Below are 27,116 nucleotides of genomic sequence, written 5' to 3'. Positions count from 1 at the left end.
CTGCTGGCCAAAAAATTTATGTGGACTGTCAGTATAAAGGATTTTTAAAGAATTTACAACCTGATTGCCAAATGATAACGTGCCGAAAGCTGGAGGAATCATAAAATCTTTTTCCACTCTGAATTTTCTTTTTTGGCAGAAGACAAGGAGATAATACTGAATTGCAACCATTTCAGTCTGGTTTTCTCACATTTCACACTCAGGGGATCTCAGCAGAGTGGGGGTAACTATCAAAAGTTTATGTCTGTTCCATTAACTTGTGTGAATTTAAAAATGCATTGCCTTGTAATGTGAGCAAAAGCTTATTCTCTAAGAAAATAACTGTATCCTGAGGGAAAATTGGCAAATGAAAGTTAAGCAGCAAGAAAGTCTTAAAATTATCATTAGTAAAGATTTTTTTTTCCTTTTCTTGAATTAACCAGATGGGCTGTTGCCTATATGTTGAATTAACCAGATGGATTGTTGCTTTTTTCTTGATTTTCAATTTATTTTCTATTGAAATAAAGCATTTTGAGAAAGTTGTGGTTATTTCAGGTTATTATTGACAGAAGTTTAATGTTCTCCTTATGAATCCAAATGGGAAGGTTTGTGCATTTTGAGGCCATCAGACCAATTATGATCTGCCAACCACAGCATACAAATTTTCTATTTTGCACAGTTTCAAAAAGCACCATAAAAATGCTTTGTGCTTGCATTCTATGAGATCATTTCATTCTAGATGAGGAAAGCAACAGTTTTGTCTTGAAAACATAGCAATAATGGGCAAATTTCAACAGCAATTTGGATCTTTAAAACTCTTATTTTATTAGGGATCATTAGAATTTAGTATTGGAGTAATGAGGCTTCCCACCCCCTGTTTTTCAATAACTGTATCTGATTTAATGCCTCTAAAAATTCTTCTGACATCTGAATAGCTCTGTTTTCCCTCATACTCATAAAACTTCATATGACAGGTAACCAACAGACAATGCAGTTGTGATTGAATTCTGTACTTACCAATAACATAAAACTAAGAAATGGTGGAGTTATGCAATGGACTTAATTTCTCAAAGAAAACAGACAAAGTCATGTGTCTTTAAAATCAAGGCAAAAAATTTTAAAGGAAACAAACTAAATTTGCATGTGTTTTTAAAAAATCCTAAAACCTTTTGGATTCCTATGAAATCAAACCAATATATTGGCATTCTCAACCACAAGAGGGCATCCATGCTTGCAACCTGATCCTTGAAGATCATATATAAACAGATAAATCTATCTACCCATCTATCCATCTATCTATAGAAGTAGATATGGATATAGACACAGATGTATTTCTTTCTGTTAGGTCCTAGCTGTGCACAGAACACATTTCCTCTGAGAGGTTTCCTCTTTCAGAGTTCCATGGTATTTCCCAGTGTTGGTAGGGGATAGCACATGAAGTCTAATTTTGCTGTCCGTAAAGATCTCATGGAATCCAACTTTCTCACTCCTGCAAAAGCTATGTTAAACCTCCCATGGTTTTCACTGAGGCCTGCTCCAACTCATCTCAAATTCAGAGGGGAACAAAGTGATCTCAGAGGAACACACAGCTTCCCAAGGATAAGTGTGCAAGGTCAAGCCTAGATTTTCTAAAGCCATTTATTACTGCAGAGAGAGGATTTGGGACCACTAACACCTACTCAGTATCAATCTGAAGTCATGACTGTCAGAGGTCTTACTCTCCCCATAATTTGTTCGACAGGCACTTCACTGTTGTGATGTGGGGAGGGTGCTGTTTATTTTGGTTTTGAACAGGATAACATTTTCCTCTCTGATGCACATAAGACTTTCATTAGAGCCTGAAACAACCATAAAAAGGAGCTTTGAAAGCAAATCTGGCCTAGTGGTAGTAAATGATATGCTTAGCTGAAAAAGATCTCATAAACACTGGAGTGTATATGGTAATATTGGAAGTGAACCTCATCTTCCACAAAAATAATGTATAACTTCAGCACCAGAACATACAGGTTAGCACCAAAAGGTATCAATTGCTACCCATCATCTTAGATGTCTAAATGAGGCAAAAAATCACAAGCAGATATTATAAACAGCTGCACTCAATAATTAATGATATCAATTACGTCATTTTTACTCTTACGCCTCTCACAGTATTTTGACCAAAAATATTGTTAACCTTATTTTAGCGTGTGTATACTTCCATAATTTTGTATTTAGAGCAGAACAAAAGTCTGAGCTAATTTTTCTGTCTTTAAAGGCACTCTTCTGATCACTCTGCTCTGAAGGAATTGTCCAAATCTTCAAGGCTATCAGAATAGCAACTGGGGCTAGTTTGCCTCAGTATAACCTTGAACTCAACAAGAATTTTCCTCAGTGTATATCAGAGCAGATATTCTGCCAAAGACATCTGAAGTCTTCTGCACATTTCAGTACTTTTGTTCTAGCAGCACTTTGTGTCAGGTAATCAATCAGGCAGTACTGACACTGGCAATCAAAGTAGAACTTTATGGGCATTGTGATTACCCAACCCAAGAGAAAGAAGATGATAGAAATTGGGGAGATTCAAATAGGTAATACATAAAGGCCTTCAGTAAACTACTTATTAAATAAAGTGGAAGGGTAAATTTCATGTGGTAATCAAATATGTTATGAGCTGTAATCCTCTCTGTTAAACGAAAAATATTCAGCTAATGGTTGAGTGCTTGTGACTGGTTTTATCAGGAGCTGCTTGTATGAAATAGCTTATATCCAGATTATTTTTTGCTGCTGTCAATTACAGTGTGATTACAATAGTTTATCCCTAGCACCATTATGGGATGATGTGAAAAAAACCTGCATACCTGTTTGTTAAAAGTAAAGTCTTCTATATCCACAAAAAACAAAATATTCCACAAAATCAAGGTATTTGTAGCAACTTAAAAAGTAACAGATACGATAACATATATACCCGTTATAATAATTTCAGCTGAATTACACAATTATAAATTAATTTACAATGTCTAGTCCTGTTTGGAAAGTGTACCATACAACATACTGGTTGTAAGTTCCAAAGTGCATAGTCGTTTATTGTTAGACCTACTGTTGTAGGCTCCACGGCTTAACCTGAACTTTTGCTTATGCTCTGCTTCCCATCTTGTGTTTAAATAAAAATGGAGAAAATGGCTAGATGCACTGTTTTAACTGTGCTGTCTTTAACTCTAGAGAAGATTTCTCATGCAGAACAACAATGTATTTGTCCTATGCATCTTTGTCAAAAACTGGTCTGGCTGACAGCTAGTGACCCACCTAGTAGTTTTGTCTCACTGAATTCCTTCAATGCATACATAGAAGATGCAAAGAGGTTGTGTTTCACTCCCAAAACAGGACTGGATTTTACTCAGCCAAAGTGTTTGACTGATTGAGCAGTGTCCAAGTCCATGCCCTTTGAAACCAAAAGGAAAATGATTTATATTATAACTGTTACAATAAAAGTTAGAAGAATATTACAAGTGGTGTTCTTTTTAAAATGTGGACTCGTTTTAAGACAACATACTTGTCTAGTTATTGTCCTGTCAGATACAGAAGTGTCAGTAACCAGAAATATCTGAAGAGCCACAGATCAGTTGCTGACTTTCTCTGAGGGATCTGATTATGGATAGGTGAAGAGGGGCTGCTACGTTTCAGACGCTGTAGAGCCCATTCCCCCCTCACAGCTATCTTACTGGAGAAAAAGAATAACTAACATGAAGAATTCAAACTCTGATCTTTCTTTTTATATTACCAATGTGATACTTCATATTCTGGTAACAGACCATCCCAAACACCCTCGAAAGGACTGAATTAGTGACTTAAAGACACTTACATATGTAGCACCTGTGAAATTATCCTCTGTTGTTCTGCTTGGTCTACTCAGTATTGCTCTTCAAAGTTCATAAATTTCAGGTCTAAATGTAGAAGTGCAAGAAGACTAAAAACATATATTTAAAGTGGAGTACATTCTGCCCTGTAATATAGAGCCAAAACTCGAGGCTATTTCAATGACATAGTAGTTGTGGCAGATATTCGATTTCCTTCTTTTTATAATAAGTTTTTCAAGAAAACTACTCGTATAATATTCTAGCTTAAAGTGTAGGTCCTCTTTATAAATGTTCTAGTAAGCACCCATAAGGTGTTCAGTTTTTGGAAGGAAAGGTATGAATAAATAGATTTTTATTAATTCGTACAGATATTTTCAGGAAATAGCGCAATATATTTTAAAGGACACTGCCAATTGCTTCAGAAATTTGAAAGTTTTGTCACAAATCTGTATGAAGTTTTCAAGTTGCCTGATGTCTTTTATTTGAAAATCTTCTTATGTACTTTTAGGTCTGATCTCTCCTTGAAAGTTTCACCTGGCTGAGTTTCAGTCAAGGGATAGCACATATACTGGCAAACTTATAGTGTAAAAGAGAGTATGGATGTCATGTATTGATATATGTTGCTTTGTAACAATATATTTCTTTACCTTCCTGTACAGGAATAGATCTACTGCAGCAAAGCACCATTATACCATTATGACTGTTCTCAGAAACACAGGAAGGTAAGAGTTAGGCTCTGTAATGACACAGTATATTTAATAATATAATAATACCAATATATTTAAAGTGATGTAGCTTTCTATCTAGATAAGACTTTAGGCTGTGAGTTAACAGCCACTGCATCTTGACCAGTGTTGTTCCCCATTCTCTCTAATTTTCCTGTCTGCACACAGGCATCATTGATGATAGCAGCAGCCGTGTGCTGAACTCTTGAAATGCCATAAACAAATTGATGTTGTGCATGAGGTAGGTAATATCCTGCAGTTTCTCTTGCACATGTGTTTTCCTCTGCTCAGAGTCCCATTGACTTTGCAGGTGAAAGCACAGATGTAAATGGGAGGAACCATTGTGAGTGTGAGGACAATTTGTTGCTTTACATGTCACGCTCCTTTTTTAAAGCACAGTATTAAACAATGACCCTTCTCTTTCTGGAGCTATTATTTTTAAAAGGAAGTCATATTCTGTCTTTTAATGTGCTTTTAATAGAACTTAATCTTCAGGAAGCTACACTTGCTAAGGTGAAAATTAGTTTGCTCTCTGTTAAAAAAATGTTAATGTAAAAAGGTTAATGCGAGTCTTAAATCCTGAAGTGTTAAAACCAAATTATACTATGCTTTGAATGCTAATTATACAAAAGCATACAAAAAGAAAACATCAGAGTATTATTACAGTATCTCTCTATATATAATATGTGCAAAATTCAATATACAAGCCTCTTGTTACTCATCCATTTTTTTAAAAAAACAATGTAAACCTTAACTTATTTAAACCAGTATAAGTAGTTTGATGTTACTCCTGGGAAACAAAGATTGTCAGTACAAGAACCTCCATAGCTTGGAGGACAAGCAGAACATGGGACTCCTACTTTATATGGTGCTTCTCCAATCCAATTTCCCCTGAAAATAAAAACAGAAAAGGAATGCTTAGTAATTTCAGAGAGGATGAAAATAAATTCATGAAATCATACTTGTTTTGAGTGATTAAAGTTAATGTCTTCAGTGATATCCTATAAATGCCCTGTTACTGAAAACAAACATTAATATATTTCTGCAGGTTGCTGACAAACATTAATCTACCGATTCCCCAAAACCAGAAGAATGACCATGTCACCCCAGGCCAGCGGTCCATTCCATATCTTTTAGTATCTGTGGTTAAGTCCCAGTCCTCTTGCTTTTGCTACAGCCAAGTGATTTTTGACTATCCAACCCTGGGACAGAGTATTTTTTACTGGAGGGCTATATTTATGAGAAGTTAGCAACATAAGCATTGGTACAAGGTTTTTCCTTGAGTACTTTTTTGTCTGGCAGTTATCTTAAAAGCTTGTTTTTGGGAGGTGCAAAACCAAACTGAGTGAAATCTTATTCTCAGGCTGCACTGCCCTGGGTCCACACTGTGAAGCTCTGAGGCTGAATTTGTGATTAGAGAAAAGGGAAGAAGAAAGCTATTCACACCAGTAATGTATTAAAAAGAACTGTACTTGGGCATTTGCAGGGGTCTCATAGGTGTTAATGGGAGGAGGAGGAGGGCTCCCATCTGGTGAATAGAGCTGTGTAACAGAGCCTGGGGGGGGGGAAGGGGTAGAAGTCTTCAGAGTGGTCATGTGAAAAGAGGTAATTCTGAAAGATCTAGGAACATCTGAAAAACGCATCCAGACTTTTAGTACTTATACAAACCCCAGGCTTTTAGAGATTCATGTAACACTAGTGATGCAGACAGAAAGTTAAAATTAGATTTTTATTTAAATGTTATGTCTCACTGAGCAGAGAACTTTCCTCTGGTTTGCATGTGACGTGGTATAGCAGTGAGTAATGCGATTATTTATGAAACATTTTCTCATCCCCCACCTCCCAGCCAATTACATTGGATCAAAAGCCCTGGTCTGGGTTATGCCTTGGAAGAAAGTAGGAATCTCTTAAATAATTTGCTCATTCCTACTTCTCTTCCAAATGGGTACAGCAGACTGAGTGTTCAGGAAATTTATTTAGTTTGATAACAGATATGGAAATCCAGAGTTTGCTGAAAGCTGATTTCTGCTTCTTTTTCTATACAATGCATGGCTGATTTGTGTAAGTCCATTAGATAACCAGGGACAGGGCCTTTCTAAACTTTGTAATTATCCTCCTTAACGTTTTTTCCCTGATTTTGGACACAGATATTTTTCAGCATTAAAGCATGGCATCAGTGAAAATTATTGGAGTTCTAAATCCTAAATCTGTCAAATTCTGATCTTAAAAACTCAGGTCAGGGCTGTAATATTCATCCCCTTCTTTAGAGGAGTTTCTGATGTGCTGGTTGCTCAGAAGGACACAGACTTCGTTGACTGGCAGAGACTTCTGCATGTGTGCCCAAAGGGCTTTAAGCCCAATGTCCTTAACTCAACTTAATTAATTCTTAAGAATATGAACTTAAACCAGGCAAGACCACTCAATATCTTTTTTGTGACTGTGCAAGAAGTAGATGTCAAAATCCCGATTCCACTACCTATGAGTCAAAGGTCTACTCAAAATCTCATCCAGAGAAGCAGCTTGTAAATCCAGGCTTTGGTTTGCTGTTTGAGAAACAGGGATTTTTAGACTGAGAAAATATAAAATGTCATTAATTCATTGTTAACTGATATGGAAACAATGCCTCAGTTTTCAATATTACCTAATGTATAAAACTATTTTGTTCCTATATATGAACATCAGAGATGTATTCTAGGAAGTTTGTAATTTTTAATATTTTTTTCAATTGGAGATATATAAAAAATAATATTTGGGTTTCTGTTATAAACTTTGATTTCACTTTGTCCATGCTGTGGAGCTAAAAGTGAGATACAGTTTTTGCTGCCTGATCTTTGCTCCCTCACATTGATTTCTTACCACCCTTTCCAGGTAGATATTAAAGACAAAAAGACAGAGAAATCTCTGTGATTTCCAAAGGTGGGGTTTTTTTCCAAGTCAGTTTTCTTACTAAATCCTATCTTTTTTTAAGTTGCAAAATCTTTAAAAATTCTTTTGCTCATGTAACAGCTAGAATAATGATATATTCTTGCATATTCTTTACCACAAATGGACCTGTGCCACTGAGAGTTTATGGAAAACATGCTCAATTAATTATTCTTAGATTCCTATACAGACCTATGGCTTTGCCTAATAGTATACAGTCACAGAAACCAGCCATTTACACTGTCTATGCTGCTTTTGAAGCACTGGTCCAAACCAGACCTCAAATCGAAGCTCTCCCAGAGCCACACTTTACTGATTAATTCTGCACACAGATGTAAGCTTGGGATGATGTCTAGGAAATGCTGGGAGAAAATTAATTTCTCCATTTCAGCCTAACAAATATCTCTGCACAGCTACCTCATATAGGGCCACTTATGGATGTCTATGACCTGTACTTTGAAGGACCCTAATATGGAAGGCAAGACAAGATTTGTAGACACTGAGCTTAGCTTAGGTAGATGGACTTTGTAGGAAACTTATGCTATGGATGCCCTTATGCAGAATGGTCATAAGGAAAGGTATCTCATGGGCAACAACATGTAAATCAAGGGCCTGACCTACAGTGGGATTGCTTACCTGAGGAAGTCTAGCTCACCACGAATATATATATATCAGTGAAAAAATAAGAAATTGAAAGTAAAGTGGAGTCAGAAGACAAAAAGAATTATAATAATAATAACAACAATAACAGAAAACAAGTTTTGTATTTTGTTCCATATGCATCAAGTTATTTCCTTTTTTCCTGTATACCAAAATCATGCATTTTCTGTATGTTCAGATGTAAAGTTAGAATGAAGGAGCAGCCCGCAGAAAAAGCACAAATAAAGGTCAAGCTGCAGAAAAAGGAGCAAGCAGTCCTATAAGAGGACAAAAACATGCATGAAGTATAAAAATAAACAATATTAAAAGAAAGCAACTCACTTTGGGGCATAGTTGCATACCAAGTAAACAGCTCGTCTCCAAACAGATCCCCAGACGTTCATATTGTGGCATGTGTGGATTGCGCAGCCTATACGATTGGAAGTGGCCCAAACCATCTGAATAAATATTTATTATTGGTGAAGTCCAAATTGAAAAGAAATATATATATATAAACACATTTATTTGAGAGAGAGCTATAAATGCATCACAGAAAAGTCCAGCTTTGGACAGTAAATTTTGAATAGAATGTAATTTATATAACCTGTGTGTAATGGGTGCACATGGGTCCATAACATCGCATGGGGCACCTGGGGTTGCAGTCCTGAGGATAAGGGAAAGCATAATCCTTCACCTCATCGTACCATGGCTTTACCAGCTGGAGAATAGATCGATACCTGGGTTTGTTTAAAATACAGAAAAAAAAAATATGTCATTTTAGATTTAGGTATTTTGGAACTTTCTGCTGCTAATCCCTCTGATGCAAGTCACCTAAATACACATTTCTCCACACATTACTAGGGGCACAGTATTAAGCAATAATACTCTAAAGCCAAATGAACATAGATGGATATCAATTATAGCTAGAATACTGGATGATACTTGCATCAGTCTAAGATCTGGATCTCAAAGGCTGTTCAAAGGCTGACAAAATAACTGTTTTGTAGGGTATCTGCCTACCTTCCAGTTCTTACAGACAGGTTCTGGCCCAAGAATCTCAGTAAGTAGGGAGGTCCATGGTCCCAAATGCACGTAGCAGCCCAAGCCTCTGCAGATTTGGCAAGTGTTTCATCCCAAACCTGGCAAAATAAAATATCCTTAGCCGCAGAACAGAAAAAACAAATAGGGATCACATTGTAAGAACACAACAAGCAAGTATCTTAAGTCACAAATATACTATCATAACACATCAGATCCGTAATTAGGCAAAGAGCTCCTGAATTCAGAAAAAGGTGGGGTAGCATATACAGGATCTAGAAGGATTTGCCCTATTGCTGGTCAGAATTCCCACACACATAATCATAGGAGGCCAAGTATTCAGATCTCCCCCCTTTTTCTGGAAAAGCCCCTCACTGAACAGGCATTCTCCTACCATTTTCCTTTCTGTGTTGATGAGATCCATGTGTAGAGAGGAGTGAAACATTGGATGGAACTCAGATAGAAGGTTAAAGCAAAGGAGAAGCACACAGGGAAGAACAATTCATCACAGGTATTACATACCCCACAAAATCCCAATACATTTGAAATAGAATCTCAGGAGTATCTATAGCCAGAGAGAGTGTGTGTGGCAGCTTTTCACATTTGAGGCCACAAGGTCAAGAAAAGGGATTCCACAAAGGCAAAGACTATGGATAGTTTCCAGGTGCAGTATGAGTTTCACCACTTTATTCTGCATGGGAGCTGACATTGCTCCCTGCCTGGAACAAAAATATAACAGCTCTGTCAGAAGAGACAGTTTGACTTCTTGAGTTCTCCTCCAATGATAGGAACATGACAAGTTAACTTAAACACCATCTCCTTCATATGCTTTGGCTGCCCACTTACACGTCTGATTCGTAACTCCGCTGTTTTCTCCACAGCAAATAAGTTTGCTCAGCAATAACAGAAATATCAGCAATAGAACGTACTACAGTGCTGTAGCTCCAGATAAAGAATATCTCACTGCTATATTACAAGTACACACAAATCCTAGTATATCTTAGTGTTTAAGTGATACACAAGTGGGCTGTAGATCCTAGAATTAGATGTACATTTTGAGTACTCCGAGTGAAATGTTTTGGTGCAGAACAGTTTTAGTGAATTGCAGGTAGAAAGGCAGGAACAGAATGTGGCAAAATTGCCTACCCAGCCCATTGCAGTTTTTTAAACACCAACCCAAACTCATAAATCTTGAGTGGCTATGAAATAAAGAGTATGTTCTCTGAGGTATGAAATAAGAGGCAAAGTCAGAAATAAACTTATCAAAGGATAAGGTGACCCACATCATAAATATTTTCTGTACTATGAGCTAATAATGATTTCTAACACTGAATTAATAGTTTTAATTTCACAAACCTGCAGAGTGAAAAGACTGGCCATAGATCATGGACTAGGACAGTAATTCATGCCCTGACTCCATCTGGTAGTTTGTGAAATTTCTTTAAGTGGAAAGGACAAAATTTAGTAAATTTTATGAAATTGCTGTATCACTGAACCAAGCTTTTGCTAATATGGCATGGGTGAGGTACCTCCTAGATTAAAGTTGAAGAAGTGCAACAGAGATCAATATGAACCCTTAACACAAATGATCTTCCGTTCAAATGGAACCACCTTAGTGACAGTAAGATGGATGGTGCTTAAAGCAGAGCAGATTTACTTTACACCTGTTCATAAAAGGTCTCAGAACAAAGTCAAAGCAAATTGCCAGTAAAAGGACAAAACAGAGAAGTGTTAGGAAGAAGCGTGCTAAGAAGGAACAGTCTTCAAGTCAGGGAGTACTTTGACTTCAGCTCTGAAAAATGAAGGGAGTTTCTCGGAGGAGTTAGACATAAATCTATAACTTGGGAAGAGAAGGCTAAGCTGGAGCACTAGGGTACAAGAGAAGGGACCTGGGGCTGCTACGGCACCATCCGAAATCCAGGAAATGCTCCAGAGCCCAAGAGGAAGAAAACTGTGTACAGACAATTGTTCTACTTTGTATCTCTGACGTTAAGTCAATTAGCCGCATGTGGCCAGCGTACAAATAACCCTTTATAATTTCTGTGGTACATCAGTGGCCCCAAAAAGGCTTAAAGATGTGGCAACAGTAGTTACAAGCATAAAAGTGTGCCTGGGAAGTGTGCCTGAGAGGCCGGGGCCACAGTCGGCGTTTGGAGCCTGCCCAGGCCCAGGGGAACAGAGGAGCACATGGATCCAATGCGTGGGTCCAAACACAGCTGCCTGGTGTGTAGCCATAAGAGGCAGCTCCGCCAGGACTGTGACACCCCATAAACACCCTCCTTTGCTGGGATTAATCATGCTTCTGGCACAAGTGCTCCCAGCCAGGAGGCTGAACATGAGGTTTGCGTGCTTGCTCCCAAGTGACCTGGCTGCAGTCCTACAATAATCTAAATGTGTACTGTGTTTGCACAAATAGCACCGAGCTCCTGATTTCCGCCCAGCATATTTTCACATACTAAATTGCCTTGCAAAATAGCATGTTAGATGTTTGAAAGAAACGTGTAGACTGGATTAGGTTTTCACTATTAATGCCCTCTCTAAACTAGGCATGGCCCCCACCTTGGACAGTGAGAGAATTGCTAGTCCACTTTAACTCCTCAGCTTCATTTTCTGGTTCTCAGAAATCATCTGCAGCACTTGATTGGTAAAGTTTCAGGGGGTTATTTCAAACTCAGTTAAAAATTTGTAGGTTTGGCAGGTAAGCATTACTGTGATATATAGGTTTCATTCCTTCATTAGCAGGCTGGTGAAAAGCCTTTGCACAGAGTCCCCTATGCTATGGAAATAATTTGTATTTCATGGGAGAAGATGAAGTGCTTCAACTTCTTTATTTTATTTTTCTAGAAGAAAAGGTGGTCTCAGTCCCTCTAGGACTAGCTCTAGATCATCTCCACAAGAAAAAGCAAAAAATTAATATAGGCTGAAGCAGAAAAATTATCTCATAATGACCTAAAATCTTCTAAACTGTTAGATACTCTACCATTAGTTCATCCTTTTCACAAGAAGTCTGATCCTAAGTCCACACTTATATTAATTTGTATCTCAGCAGAGTCCCCTGTTTTGGGCATGTAAGAGAACAGGGCAAAGACATTCGGATTTTTGAACCCATGAGACTTCACTGCACATAGATAAATAGCATATAAAGAAATAGAAAAATATCCTAAAAAGAGAAACTGAAGTAACTTGAAAGCCAGAAAGGCAGTTTCTGTACGTGGAGAAATTTAAAAGCTCAAGGTAATTAGCAGAGTTTAAAAAACCAGTGTGATAAATGAAATTATAAACTCTGAAATGATGGCCAATCCAGTGTTTCTATTGAACACGTTAGAGAAAGCTGCCTGACATGAACACAAAATTGCAAAAGGAAAAAGGAGAAGGATTTGCATACACAATGGGTCAAGATCTGAGGAGATGACTCATCCTGAAATGCTAATCATGCTAACTCCCAGTGCCAAACTATGCTCATTCTCTCCCTGGGGACAGCAAATCTTCATTTACTAGGTCGTTAGTAGTTGGGGAAGCAGTCACCTTCCTTCCACCCAGTATAAAGATCCCCCCCACACTCTCCAGATCACTGATTTGGTCCAACATGGAAAACCTCCCCACCCCTCAACTGGGTCTAACTGAGCTGCGATAGAGTTAAAGTGCCTCACCACACTTCCACTGGCAACTTCAAGTGAACATCCTTTGGCCAATTTATTTTTCTTTCCTCAGCTAAAGATTATTTTCCTAGAAAGCTGTCTGACTGTACTCTCTGCACTGCTCCCTGCAAAACAACACCTCAGAACTACACTTCACTTGAAAATTGTCAAGCAGACTGAACACAAGGAACAGGCCAGTGCTTCTACACGGGGAGTTTCAACACCAGAGACCACTTTATGAGGCTCTATGAGGCAGCTCTGGGGTGTTCTTTGCACTCACACAGCATATGCTAGTTCAGAGTCAGGAATAAAATCTTAGCGTTAATAAAGTCAGTGGGAATTTTGCCTGTGAGGTCAGAATTTCACCCAAGATGTTGGATTTTTTTTGTTTCACTCTGTAAACAAACAGTAAAATAAATTCTGTTATTCCCGTAATGTATAATAAGCAATGGAGTGTAAAACAAAATCTCTTTAACATTGAGTAAAATTTCTTGAAGCCCAAAAAGCAAGCTTCCTTTCCCAAGGGAAGCCTTTTAATGTTGTGGGTCACAGTTCCCTTGTACACTGCCTTTCTACAGCTGTCTCTCAGTTGTTCTTAGATAATTTATATGTAGAAGGGATGGAGCTGTCCTTTTGTTCTTCATTGGAACAGCTTTGTTAGAACAGGAGGTCCTGGTCACAGCTATCCTCTTAGGTATTAAAATGATGGTGAAGCTGAATAAACATTATGATGAAGAAAAAGAAGAGAAGCAACTACAATATTACAAAGATCTGTCCACAGCATTTGTTGAACAAAAATTGGCTGTTCCCTTTTCCTACATTGATAGCTATGATTTAGTTTGAGGAATGGTGTACATAACCATTTTTAACTATAATTTGAACTTAGAAACAAAGTTGTTCTGCGCATTCTCATTACGGTCAGAATTATACTCCTAGTATTAATCCTATAAATGGAGTGGCTTTCTCTTGACACCCTGCTCAACACATGCCTTAGAGGACAAACTGTTGCAGAACAGGAGGTAAAGTTGAAAGCAACAAGGTAGTTCAGACAGCAACCTCACTATTTTGCCTGTAAGTAGAAAACATTTAACAAGTGTATGCAAAACAAATTAAATGAAGCTCTCTTAATCTGAATCACTTGTTCTTACTGCAAATTTTCTAAAGGACTGCTGTATTACTGCAAACATACTGGATACATTTACCCTGTGGTAATTTTACTTGAAAAGTAAAAAGTGTCATACTCCTAATTTTAAATGCACTACTGCAACATCTATTAACGTAGCCTGAACATGCAAACTTTGCTGAGAACATCTGTGAATGATGGATATATGAAGTCCTGGTTAAATTACACTGACTAAAACAGAGCAGGGATTCAAAGCATCATTTTCAGGGTCTGGAGCCCATCGTTGGTGCTAATGAAACATCAGGCCTTAGGATTTTGATGGTATGAAGGAACCATGTCATTTGGGATCTGTATCTTTATTGAAGCTGGGGTGTATATTCAGTATAGGCCTTCAGTATGACTAGGTGAAACAGCTAATGTCAGCCCCTCCTTAAGGACCTTCTCTTTGCGTGGAGCACCTCTCAGTTTCGCTGCACAACAGGTTGGAGTCCTTCTAGTCTGACTTCATAATATTTGTACTGTGTAATTACATAAAGGTTCAGAAATCAAAACTTTTTCTTGTATAAGGTCTGATTCAGGACCTCTGGATATCAGTGAAGCTCATGACATGACTGTGTTTTTTCTTTAAATTAACCTGTGTCAGTAAGACGTCCAAACTCAGGCCTCACAACATTTCTGCCTGGAACCAGTACTAAAACATTGGGTTTCAAGTTGACTTTGTGAGACACCAGTTTGCAGTCCACAGGGCTCTAGGAACCAGTCTGTGTCTTTCAGAGCTCGTCTTGGCCATCCAAGGGTTGCCGACACCTAGAGAAAAGGCTACATCAGGTCATTTTCTGAGAGATTTTTCCATAGCTGGAAGAGCTAGAAACATAGTACATAATATAGGTGCATTTAATGAATATTATTGTCACAATTTGCTGAAATAGGAGGAAAATCTCAATCATAAAAGTGGTCATGTATGACTGTTACTTTAGTTTCTTGATCATATGCCTCAAGGTTTCTCATTGCTTTATAGAGACCTTTTTAGATATTTTTTAAGAAGAGAGGACATAGAAGGTTTCCTTACACTGGCAAGGCTTTCTCTCATATTTTGAGTGATGCAAATGAGTTCTGGAATGTTATAGATCATCCAAAGTATCACTAGCTAAGTCAAGAAAGGAAAGGACGAATGCTTTGGAACTTATTATAGACCCTTGATGGATGCTTTTCTTAAAAACAGACAATCCCTACCCCTGCAAGTCTAAAAATATTATATTCCTAAATTGCTTTTATGTATACCAGAAAATGTTAATGACTTGTTTCCCATTTCTGTAAGAGGATGTCTCCTCACTATTTGAAAAACAAGCAGAATTTCAACATTTCATAATTTTAAAATGGAAAAAAAATCTGGCTGCTCTACAAATATCAAAATGGGCATCCATTTCTATTACATCTCTTCAACACACGATCAAAGAAAAAAAGAAAGACAATTCATAATTTTCATTTTCCATGTTGCTGATACCTATCCTCAGATTTATGATCTGGTTGATAACATGCAAAACATGCTGTGATTTTTTTTCCCCCACAGAAAGCGATTACTGGCTTCTTCCAAAGTCATCAGTAAGACCTGTCAACACTTTTCTGCATTTACTTTCCTTAAGAGTGATGTTACATTGTCTTTTTCTGATGACTCACTACTTCAAAAATAAAAATAAAGTACATGCAGATAAAATGTTCACTTCAGCTTTCTTATAGGTAGACAAAAAGGACTCATTCAAGCAGTAGAATACCTCCCAATTAAAACAGATACTTAAACCAGCAATATCTTTAGAGCTGAAAAGGTAAACTGAAAACTAACGTTTTAGTTGCCCCCACTAGACATGCCACACCTGCAAAAGAATGACTGATAGTCACATGGAATTGCGTCCCTTTGCAAGTTGTTCGTAAAGTTCAGGATTTGGAAGAAGAGGAAGTTAAGGTCCATTATTCCTAGAAAATACTGGGAGTGAGAAAAAAACATATATCAACCTACCCTTCGGTAGTAGTCTGGTTCTTCATTGTGCAACGTGTGGAGAAAGGAGAAGTATTATTCAGATGGGGACGACCATTTAGCCAAGTATGGCTTTCCATGAGAAAGCTGAAACATATTTAACTTTTTTTTTCTGATTTCCTGCTTTTCAGAGACAAAAATTAATCTGTTTTCAGATTAATCAGATATCTTCCCTGAAGTTCAGAATGCAGATTTCCAGTGACAAATGAAATATCTGAATTAGTATTGTTATATCTTTATGCATGCCTTGTTGTATGAGAGACACACATCATTACCGAAGCAAAGAGACAATGAACTCTCCTCTTCTCTGCAAGTACTCTAGACCGGTTATTAATGGTAACAGGTAGCAAGAATTTGTGATCTAAATACAAAGTGAGCAGAATACACAGTGATACACTGTATTCATCCTTTTCTCATTCTGTGTGGGTATCTGTGTGTAAACTGGATGTTTTTAGAAGCATTTAACTTTACAGCCCTCATAGTCGCAAAGAAAACATGAAAAAAAAAAGGAAGAAGTAAGAGCACTCCTTCCCCGAGACTGTCAGCTGACAGACTGTGTAGCTAGGAGAAATGGACTAACTGGGGAATCCATAAAGATATGTTTTTAACCTGGGAGCCTACGGGGTCTGCTAGTAGTAATTTTAAAGCATTCAAGCGATACAGAACCGTGCTTCCATTCTTCTGACATCTCCAGTCCGTCTGTGCAGCTGCACTCCACAGCTGCTAGTCCAAGTCCTGAAGTGGATTAGCAGATGTGGGCTGCTACCCTCCAACATGCAGATCTTGTCCTCATGGGTCATTCAGCTGTGCAGCCTTGCACCAGCTGTACCGCTTGCACATGCGGTGGCCATTTCTCAGAAATCCCACAGCAGCCTGTGGGGCATGCATGGGTCCCATGCACAGATTCTCCCCTTCTCTTTTGTATAGTCGAACCTGTAGCATTTTCAGGTTCAGAGAGTTTATGTAGGACCCCCCACCAGGTCCACTATCCTAAATCTGGCAGAAAGCTTAATAAAACAACCCACCAGCCCCTCTGCCTGCATGCTTTTTCAGCAGAGTGACTGAAAGAGCCTCATCTCTTTGCCTTCCCTTTTTCAATACATACTGTGTGATGAAAACATATGAGCTCATTGGAATTTACAGACAGATTTGGCAAACTTTATGTATTTATTTGGGCTCTGAGATCATTTGGATTCTAGTGTCTCTCTCTCTCTCTCTCTCTCTCAGAATATGAATACTTTTTGCTCTCAACTGCCACCTGTTAGAAATTTTTCTGTGCATACTGTAATTGGTGCCTACCACATGTGCAAGTCTTTTCCCAAATGCATTAGGTACTAATTAGAAAGTTTACACAGAGAATTGCCAAAGTCTGCCCTCTGGAGAAAAAAATCTTGATGGGAATCCCAGTTCTGTACTTCATTTTTCTGTAAATAAATAGAGGGTTAATACATCAAGCTGCTTGTCCAATACTCCACTGCAACTCAAAGTAAAACTTTGCAATGTTTTATAGTCAATTTACTCTCATATAATCAAGCCTCCAAACGTCTGATTCACACTTCTGAAGGTCTCAGTATTAGAAAGTCTGTCTTACAGTAATCAGGGCATCACCGGACAGATGTCCAAGAACCCTCATTGCCAGAAATTCTTTTCTAATGAAAGTTCAAGTCTATATTTTATACAGAAATTTATATTCCTGGGTGTCTATTTGGCCTCAATTCAAACTCCTATCATTTGAAGCTTGACCACTGCTAATAGTCAATTTGTTTCTTCTAAAGGTTGTCTGCATTTCTTTTCATGTTTGGCACCAGGGTTTTCAACAATAAGAAACAAAGAAAATTGGTAGGCTGTCAGATTTAATAACAATAAGCTTCCCTGATATGCTATTATTTGTTTAGCTTTTGGAAAAGTTAAATGTCAGAGCTACATATCTTAAAATATTCAGTGCTTTCCTAACCTACTGCAAGGCATATTTTAGCTAGCAAGAGCTTATCTCAGAATTGGTAACAAAAAGGACCAAACTTTGTCTAGCTCCATGTCACCCTGACAATTGGTTATAAGTCTGAAGAGGAAGGTGTCTGACCTCTATCATTTTAAATATGATCAGAGCAAATTGTCTTTTCCCAAAACCACAAAATAGGAATGAAAAATGTATTTCTTTTGCAGTGTTTTGTTTCTCCTCTGTATTAAAAAAATCCACATTTTTTACTTTTTTTGTTACTAACCATGGAAGTTTTTCATTAAAACAAAAATGTTCTTAATTTCTTCAAAAGTTTTCAAAGAAAATACTTATTATTTTCTCAGTAGCTCTAAGTGAAAGATATTGCATCATGACACAAAAGAAAACACATAGCAACTTCTTTCTGCAGGATAAAGAAAAGAACAATAGTTCTTTATTCTCGGAAGAAGAAAGCCTAATTTAAGATTCTTTCTCTTGATACAAATTAACAGATATTACTGTACAGATAGAGATGCAAAACCAGTTCGTTCTCAGTTGAGTTAAAATAGACCTCAAAACCCATTCCAGAGCACTTGCAGATGCATTCATGTGTGGAGGTGCCTGTGCTGAAGACAGTATTTTGTGTACAGAAAGCAAACAAGTGGTTATCCTGGGGTTTCCATCTTTTGCTGTCTTTAGGATACACATTTCCACAGACCTGGATAGACCATTCTTTTCAGGTTTTCTTTTCAGGTACAGAAAGAGGATAAAAATGTTGAGAGGTTTAAGGTTACTATCATCTCCATTCATGTATGAAACGAAGTGCTGTGTACTTTGGATCAAGATTCTTGTGAAAAATGCCCTGTCTCTGTTTTTAGCCAAGAAGTTCAAGAGGTGCTACATTTAATAATAAAGGAATGTCTAATTCTGAGGGCTCTGGGCAGGCTGTTTTTCTATCTGAGACTTTACTAGGTTGTTTTTTGTTTGCTTAAACTCCTAGAAGGCTTTCTGCTAATACTGAATTTAAATAATGTAAATATTCTCTCCTGAAACTCTAGCAAGATGGATGTTTTAAAATTCTTACGCATAAAACATTTGAAAGGAGCTCTAATATCACAGCAAGTTTTATACAGTCATTCTTTATCACAATATTTATCAACAATAGCATTTTTGCAGAAGTTCTTCAGATTTTTCAAGGAGTGCTTTCCAGGAAAGGTCCTTTCTGTTCAACTCTTAAACAGATCTTCTGTCATTCACTCTGAACATAAATGATGGCTTATGTACTTCATATAGCTAGCATCCACTTGAATTTGACCCTAGATGAACATCAGTTCAATTACTGAGACTGAATGGGGATTCCTAGCCTTTTGTAGATGAAACTCTGCTAGAAAAATGAGCAGCATCCCACATCTCACTGATAGCCAATGAATAGGACAGTGGTGCAGTAGGAAATAGATAAGTGGATAAACTCACCTGTGAGGCAAAAGAGAGCTAGTTAACTCTATTGTGCCAAAACTAGCAGAAAGTAAGCTCCATCTACTCTCGCTTTCTTTCAGCTTACTGTCAGTTGCCATGTTTTGCCTCCACTGCAGAAAAAGGCCGAGTATGCTGTAAAAGGTCTGCTTCCTTTCAAAACTGTCATGCAGAAAGACAGCCCTAACTGTAACCATGGAAACAACATCAGTTCTTTCTGTTTTCTTCTAATTTCCTGAGAGGATTGATATACCAGAATTCATTAGCCCATGATCTTCAGACACTCCCGGTGATGGGTAATGGCACCAGGCAGAAGAGACATACTCAGCTGGCTAAACAGAAACACAAGTGGTAGGAGGGAGAAACTGGAACCAGTGAACACATTTCATCATTACCCCCCTTCTCATTTGTTCTCACCTAACTTGTGAATTCCCAGCACAGAGCAAACTGGGGTATGTGGACTACACTGGGGAAGCTCCGAGTTCCTTGATATCCTTCCTCACAGAAGACTGGGGTGGACTATACTTAGATTTACTTTGTGCTCTGGCGTGATGAAAAGCAGATTAAGATCTCTGTACCCTGACTCATCATCTGATTACTTATTTCAGTCTTCAGCATGTATATAAGATTTAAGGGAACAGGGCTATTCAATGGAAAAAGTAGGCTGCCAGAGTAAATTCTCCTTTGCATTATGGTACTTGTGTCTTTAAACATGCATAGTTAAAATGATGGACCTAATCTGCTTTGACTTTTAAGGGTGCTGTTCAGTGTTTTAACAAAAGAGCTGTAAATTGAGTGCAACTGTAATTTGCTCCAATATGCAGACGTATTGTAAGACACGCACATGGAAATTAAGGAAACATTATATGCATGCATGCTTCCCAATTAATGCCAAGAAAACTGTCAGTAAATATGTAAAGGGTAATATTTGAAATGAAAAAGCAGAGAAATTCTATTGGGCAGTTAAAAAGTGCATATAAAGATTAATTATCTGAAGTTTAGAGTGAAATATTTAGGTTAGACATTTGGAAATCATTTCTATTCCTACGGTAAAATATTTGCCAAGAGATGTGACTGAGACAGCATCACTATATGTGTTCAGGAGAGGGCAAGATGAAAACCATATGTATTTAATGCAGAAGGAAGTCCTGCAACAGGGCAGGGATAAACTATATGAATTAAGAGATCCTATCCAACCCATTAGACATAAATCTTGAAGGAACTAGCCCTGCAGTCCTTACTCACAGACATGGATGATTTCAGTGGGACTTCAGATGAGCCAGGGCAAACAACTCAAGAACAAAATGTCTTCTAAGATTTAGAATAGTCTGTAAGAAACCACATTGACAACAGCAAAAAAATAGGTAAACAAGCTGAGGAGCTTATTTATCAGAAATTATTTTGAATTGGAGAGAAAACCAAATCAATCCACTTTTTCCAAGTCTATATAAAAGGCTTTAGGTATTAAATAGGACTTTGGAAAACTTGGAGGAGTTTTTTTTTCATTTTGTCTTACCCATTACCTATTGCATATTCACAGAGCATTTTTAAGATCACCTTGACAGCAAGAAAATTTTATCAAGACTTTCAAATCTAGGAGTGAAATAATGATGCAGTTATTTACATTTGTGACCACTAAGTGGGATATTTTCTTGCTTCTCTGACATGACTTTGTAAGTTGTCTGCAGATCTTTGTAGACAGGAAGTGAAGTCTCCAAATTCATCACTTCAGCAAAGAGGATCACTCCTGGGCTGTATAGATTTCCCCCATGACTCATGTGGACTCCCTCACAGGACTACAGGAGCTTCTTTTGGAACACAGTTACTTTTCTTTTAGAACAACTGTTCATTTCCTTTGTCCATTTTATCACGGTCTTTCATGTGGATTTACTAGAAATGAATAGACTCAGATTCTCCATTCCCTTCCAGCTCCTCTGCCACCAGCTCATGAGAAACTATCTTTATGTTGCCATGAAATAACTCCTGGGTACCCAAACTAATACTTTTCAGGCTATTCTGGCAATCTTTTACTATTTTGAGTCCTACAAAGTGACATGTTCAACGAGGGGCAGATTTTCCCAAATACAAAAGTGCATTTATGCAATCACTGAACAAAAAGGAGTTGAAACTATATCAGAACGCTGTCTATACACAAGCAGGCTCAAGTTTATCTAGAGCATTTTTCTGCTCTGAAAATCTTCAGAGAGCATTCCACAAACATTCAGTTTCATGTTGTCGAGTGTGCAATCCTGCTCCATCTATTATACTTTAGACATGCTACTGCCAGTCTATTAACAACTGTGTTGATCAGTACTGGGCTCAGGACTCATCCTTGCAGAATCCCACTCTGCAAGCCAGCAGTGAACTACTCTCGCAGCTTGTCTTTCTGTATGGCTCTTTAATAAGTTCTTCAGATCACCTTAGAGTACTCTTAACTAGAACAGATTTTCCCACTTTGCCTATGGGAATACCATGGAACATAGTGTTCAATGCCCATTAAGGCCCAGCTACATCAGAGCTACAGCTTCTGCTTGGTGCATGCAAAAGTGTAAAGAGCATGCCTGTATGTAAGCATCTGCTCAACAAGGTTTTGCATGCACACAGTGACGTGGGTTACAACAAAGACCATATGAACTTTTAAGAAACTGGCCTCAAGTGGGCATGATTATAGAGAAGGTAAAAATAACATTTGATTCTCATAGGAACTGATATTTCATTAATGAATGTTTTGGGAGCCTAAAGATAGTACCAATGCATACTAAATTACGTGTTTTATGAGACTTAAATTTCAGCTGACAACAGATTGCAAATCTTTACTGGTCTACCGAGTAGCTAAGATGTTCCAGAAAGGCAATACAGGCCTCTGTAGTACAGAATTAGAATTCAGGGAAAGGGATTTGCTTGTTCACAGACTTCCCCTGTGTTTGCAGATTTACATACCTTTCACACTAGAGCGCTAGCGGCAATTCTACACCTCACTTCTTCTGAATCATTATTTTTATAGAACCTTTCTGCTTTCTCCAGAAACAATATGCAAAGTCAAGTGGATGATTTTCATCCTTTGCCAGGTCAAAAGAATGGTGTCATCATGACACCAAGCTGGGTGGGAGTGTCGATCTGCTGGAGGGTAGGAAGGCCCTACAGAGGGATCTGGACAGGTTAGATAGATGGGCCGAGACCAACGGCATGAGGTTCAACAAGAACAAGTGCCGGGTTTTACACTTCGGCCACAACAACCTCATGCAGCTCTACAGGCTGGGGGAAGAGTGGTTAGAAAGCGGCCCGGTGGAAAGAGACCTGGGGGTGCTGATCGACAGCCGGCTAAACGTGAGCCAGCAGGGTGGCCAGGTGGCCAAGAAGACCAATGGCATCCTGGCCAATATTAGGAATAGTGTAGCCAGCCGGTCTAGGGAAGTGATCGTCCCTCTGTCCTCGGCACTGGTGAGGCCGCACCTTGAATACTGTTTTGAGTTCTGGGCCCCGCACTTCAAGAAAGATGTTGAGGTGTTGGAGCGAGTCCAGAGGAGGGCGACCAAGCTGGTGAAGGGTCTGGAGGGTCTGACCTACGAGGAACGGCTGAGGGAGCTGGGGTTGTTTAGCCTGGAGAAGAGGAGGCTCCGAGGTGACCTTATTGCAGTCTACAACTACCTGAAGGGAGGTTGTAGTGAAGTGGGAGTTGGCCTCTTCTCCTGGGCAACTAGCAATAGGACAAGAGGACATAGCCTCAAGCTTCTCCAGGGGAGGTTCAGGTTGGACATTAGGAAGAATTTCTTTTCAGAAAGGGTTATTAGACATTGGAACGGGCTGCCCAGGGAGGTGGTGGAGTCACCATCTCTGGATGTGTTTAAGAAAAGACTGGACATGGCACTTACTTAGTGCCATGGTCTAGTTGACATGGTGGTGTCAGGGCAACGGTTGGACTCGATGATCCCTGAGGTCTCTTCCAACCTGGTTGATTCTGTGATTCTGTGATTCTGTGATCTTTCATTCTGCAGGTATGGCATCAGCTTTCAGAGCACAAGAAAAAAATGGAGAATGACAGTCTTAGGATGAAGAATATCCTTCCAATGAAGGATATCATAAGAAGACCCAGATTAAAAGAAAAGGTCATCACTTCTACATTATAGGCCTGAAAGTTCTTGTTTCCTTTAACTTTTGTTCACATACGCACTGACACATACATACTGATTTGTACTTGCAGGAAATTGACAGCATCAGCAATACCAGAACTACAACCAAAAGGAGGACTACTTTAAAGTATGATGCATGGGGTACTAATGTCCCAAGAGAAAGATTTCCCAAAGTCTAACTTGCATAAGACACACTAGTTTCTTTCACTAGGGACTGATAGTAGAACAATGTCTCCCATCGTTGCTTTTGAATCCCCAGCTGTCCACTTTCATTGCGGACTGCATACAAAAACAGGCTGGAGCAGCATTCAGACCAACCTCTCCTAAAGAGAATTAAAACACTCCCCCAGCTCTGTTACTGCAGTGTTCATCTGAATCTCCCCTGCCTAATGCATGTGCATTCAAAACCATTCTTCAAGACCTCTCATCCAAAGTCCTACAGCACATAAACTTTCCAGAAAGTAAGGGCAGACAGAATAATGCCCGAGGAGTTCAAAGTATCTACAAATGAACTGAACATGTGAGAAGCAGACTGCATTAGGGGAAGGAACAGGATGTCTCAAGGAGAAAAGCCCAAAAAAGGTTGGGAGTGGAGAACTGCAATCACAAGAATCAACCTGTATGGCTAAACCCTGAGTTCTTACCGGTGAGGAGAACAAGCATATGGAACTGTACAGAAGTGAGAACATGATACAGCAATTCATGAGAAGAACAGAGTTCCTAACAGAATTAGGAAAAAAAAGAACAAAACACAACTTAGTATGACCGTGGACAGAGAAAAGACGAAAAAACATCTTTTTCTTGTGCTTCCAAACTGCTTAGTCCTTCTCTACTTCAACACACAAGAGATTTCCACAATCTAATGCACCTATAAGTAATTCCAGTTCTTTAACATGTGACATCCTTTTTAGCCATTGTTAGGGGAAATGGGAAAGGGCATTTTCATCACTACCACTGCACTTTTGCATAACATTCAGGACAGGAACACACACTCTGTAAGGTTCTTCCAAGCACAGTGCTGGTAATGACAATGTGTTTGCTCTCTTATTTATGAAAATGAGTATTGAGTGACACAGCATCTTTTATGTATAACAGCAGCAACCTTGTGTCCCTGTAAGACACAACAGATGCTGTGCCATACACTGAAACTATACAGACACCAAAGAATGGACTAAGCAAATTCAAGTGGGCATTACTGACACAGGGGTCCCCGGTCTTGGTATGGCTTACAGCACCATGTCATCTTCAAGACCTTCCTACCAAAACATTTCCATAGCCACAGAGGAAAAAAGTTAAATATATGCTGCCATGTCTACAAAGCAGGTGGCAGAGCAAGCTATGTGTGATGTTACTGGGCTTTTTTTGCTCTGTAAAGTTACATGGGACACACACAGACTAACTAAATTCTGAAAGAGAATTGATGACAAAGGGGTTGGCTGCCACTTGGAGATCGAAGTTCAAGTTGCACTCTGAATCACTACCTATGTAGCTTGAGGTGCTGCTCTGAATTCTGCAGCATGAAATCCCTAAGTACTTTCAGACTGGGAAATCAAATGTAAGAGAAAGCCTTAAACTTTGCCCTTCAGACTACTGATGGGGCTGATGCTGACGGGAACACAGGTACATGCTATGGCTGGTTCGTACTGGTAAAAGCAATAGTAAGATGGGCAAGGAAAAGGATAGCATGTAAGCTCTAAAAAGCAAAGCATGGCTTCAGTCCTGATATTGTATCAAACCTTGCATGGTACCATCGCAGAGCAAAGCTGCAGCAGAATACCCAACCAATATAGGTAAAATCTTGGCAGTTTATGCATATGAGTGCATGAAAATAGATTTAATCAAGGAACACTGCTTTCTCTTTTGAAGTTTTTTTTTTACTTAGCAGGCTAAGAACACTGCACTTACAAAACTCTTGGGAATATGACAGGGTGCTGGCTTCACTTAAGCAAACTGCAGGAGCACATTTCTAAAACACACAAGCCAAGGAAGGGCATGGTAGGCTGCCATTCCCTCAGACATTACAACAAAGTTTATTTATGCAGAATCAAAGGAAACACCAGTGGAGAGCACAGCAATGAAAATGATGACTGAGCTTGACTTCTGACCTCTCTGTTTTTTCTGTCTCTGACCTTTCCACTTAACCAAACTTCAAACTCAGCCTATGGTATGGCAACAGGCCTTCATCCTGCAACGTTTTGAGTGCACGCAGCATTTTGAGGTGCTGCTGGGATGTGCTAAGCGGATTATATGATCAAATCCAGATTTAGGTAACATCTGTGATAGAAAGATGTCCAAATTGTTAGTCATTAGCTGCTAAAAAGGAGGAGTTGTTATTACTATTATCCTCTTTTTATGTCAAGCTGATGGTGTCCTGTTTCTCAAACCTGTCTGTTGTCATATGAGAAACTCTGTGACTTTAAGCAGATATTATGGTGCTGACACAACTTGTCTGTTCTTTCAAAACAGTGTGAATACCTTACTTAGAAGGTAAAAAAATTTTTGCTTGGCCAACCTATGTTTAACATTAGAGGTCCACAGTATGCATGCATTCAAAGTTGGAACACAAAATAGCAAACACGCTACTTTAGCTCGTAGTGCCAAGTATGAAATCACAGTGAATGAATAACTTCTATCATACCTGCAGGAACAGATAATTCACATAATGAGTATTTGCCAATAAGGGGAAAAGGTGTTTGCTGCAAACATAACATTTTGAGCACACCGAATTCCTACATACTAGAGTAACATTTAAAAGCAGCATTGTATTTGATGGAAAAATAAAATATTAGGTGCACACAAACAATATGCAGTAAGTAAACCACATGAGCATGAGACAGACAGTGCATCAGATGAATTACTTTGCAAACACAGTTTTACCATATTGTCTCCAAAAGTACTATGTGTGAAAGAAATTAGAAACAGTCATTGGCTACATTTTTGTGTACATCAGGGCAATGACTTTCAGTGTACTCCACAAAAGCAATGGTGCCACTAATGATTAGCACTTTAAACACATGCAATCACATGTTGTGATCACATACTATTCTTCAGCCCAACAAGCAGTTAACTCACAACTTCATTTACTTGTGTACCAGAAGCTTCACTGGGGCTACTCACAGAAATGAAAATTCGGCAGGTCAAGTAAGACGTTCAGAGTTGAGTTTTAGCTTTTGCTTGCTTACGTTAATACAACTTAAAAAATTTAAGGAAAGAACATTTATTAAGCAATAATAGTTAAAAATCATTTGTCTACTTAACTAAACCCTCACAATCAGTTTAAGAAAATGAAATCACTGACTTACAGTTTTCTTTGCTCTGAAATAAAGTTCACTTACCATATATTCCATGTTGGAAGCAGGTGGGAAGACTTTTCCTCTGACTTGATTATGGTAATCAAGAATGGCAATCATGTCATTTTGCAAAATGTAACGCTTCCGCCTGGCTTTGGGAATTTTTGCAGAGTCCAGATGAGCTGCCAAAGCTGTCTCAATGTCAGTGATATTATTGTCTGACAGGAGTAGATCAGTGGAGTTGGGTAACACTAATGCACTTGTTTCATAGAGAATGGAAAATAAGAAAGCACAACTGATTGCAGCAATTACTGTCATTTTGGGGCCAAAGGAGAAAGATAGGCCACAGAGGTACTCT

The 27,116-nt window shown here is 38.6% G+C and overlaps 1 protein-coding gene across 1 annotated transcript; it reads right to left on the bottom strand.

The window, feature by feature from the left end:
• Nucleotides 1-5,292: 5,292 nt before the first annotated feature.
• PI15 (peptidase inhibitor 15) lies at nt 5,293-27,076 on the bottom strand. Its single transcript, XM_068397071.1, has 5 exons — nt 26,804-27,076; nt 9,119-9,237; nt 8,703-8,835; nt 8,441-8,556; nt 5,293-5,428 (listed from the first exon to the last, which is right to left on the bottom strand). The coding sequence occupies exons 1-5, from the start codon at nt 27,074-27,076 to the stop codon at nt 5,293-5,295; spliced, it is 777 nt and encodes a 258-aa protein (XP_068253172.1).
• Nucleotides 27,077-27,116: the final 40 nt, after the last annotated feature.

Source organism: Nyctibius grandis, chromosome 3 (genome assembly GCF_013368605.1).
Source record: "Nyctibius grandis isolate bNycGra1 chromosome 3, bNycGra1.pri, whole genome shotgun sequence".
Classification (NCBI taxonomy): Eukaryota; Metazoa; Chordata; class Aves; order Nyctibiiformes; family Nyctibiidae; genus Nyctibius; species Nyctibius grandis.
Note: the sequence above shows the minus strand (reverse complement) of the source record. Positions and strands in the feature narration are given on the sequence as shown.

Bases quoted from the DNA above. Each gene is read 5' to 3' on its own strand.
- PI15 (XM_068397071.1), bottom strand. From the start codon at position 27,076: ATGACAGTAATTGCTGCAATCAGTTGTGCTTTCTTATTTTCCATTCTC. The intron at 9,238-26,803 runs GTAAGTGAACTT...TTATTTTGCCAG, and splicing joins CTTCCAACATGGAATATATG to GTTTGGGATGAAACACTTGC. The intron at 5,429-8,440 runs GTGAGTTGCTTT...TTTTATTTTCAG, and splicing joins GTATGCAACTATGCCCCAAA to GGGAAATTGGATTGGAGAAG.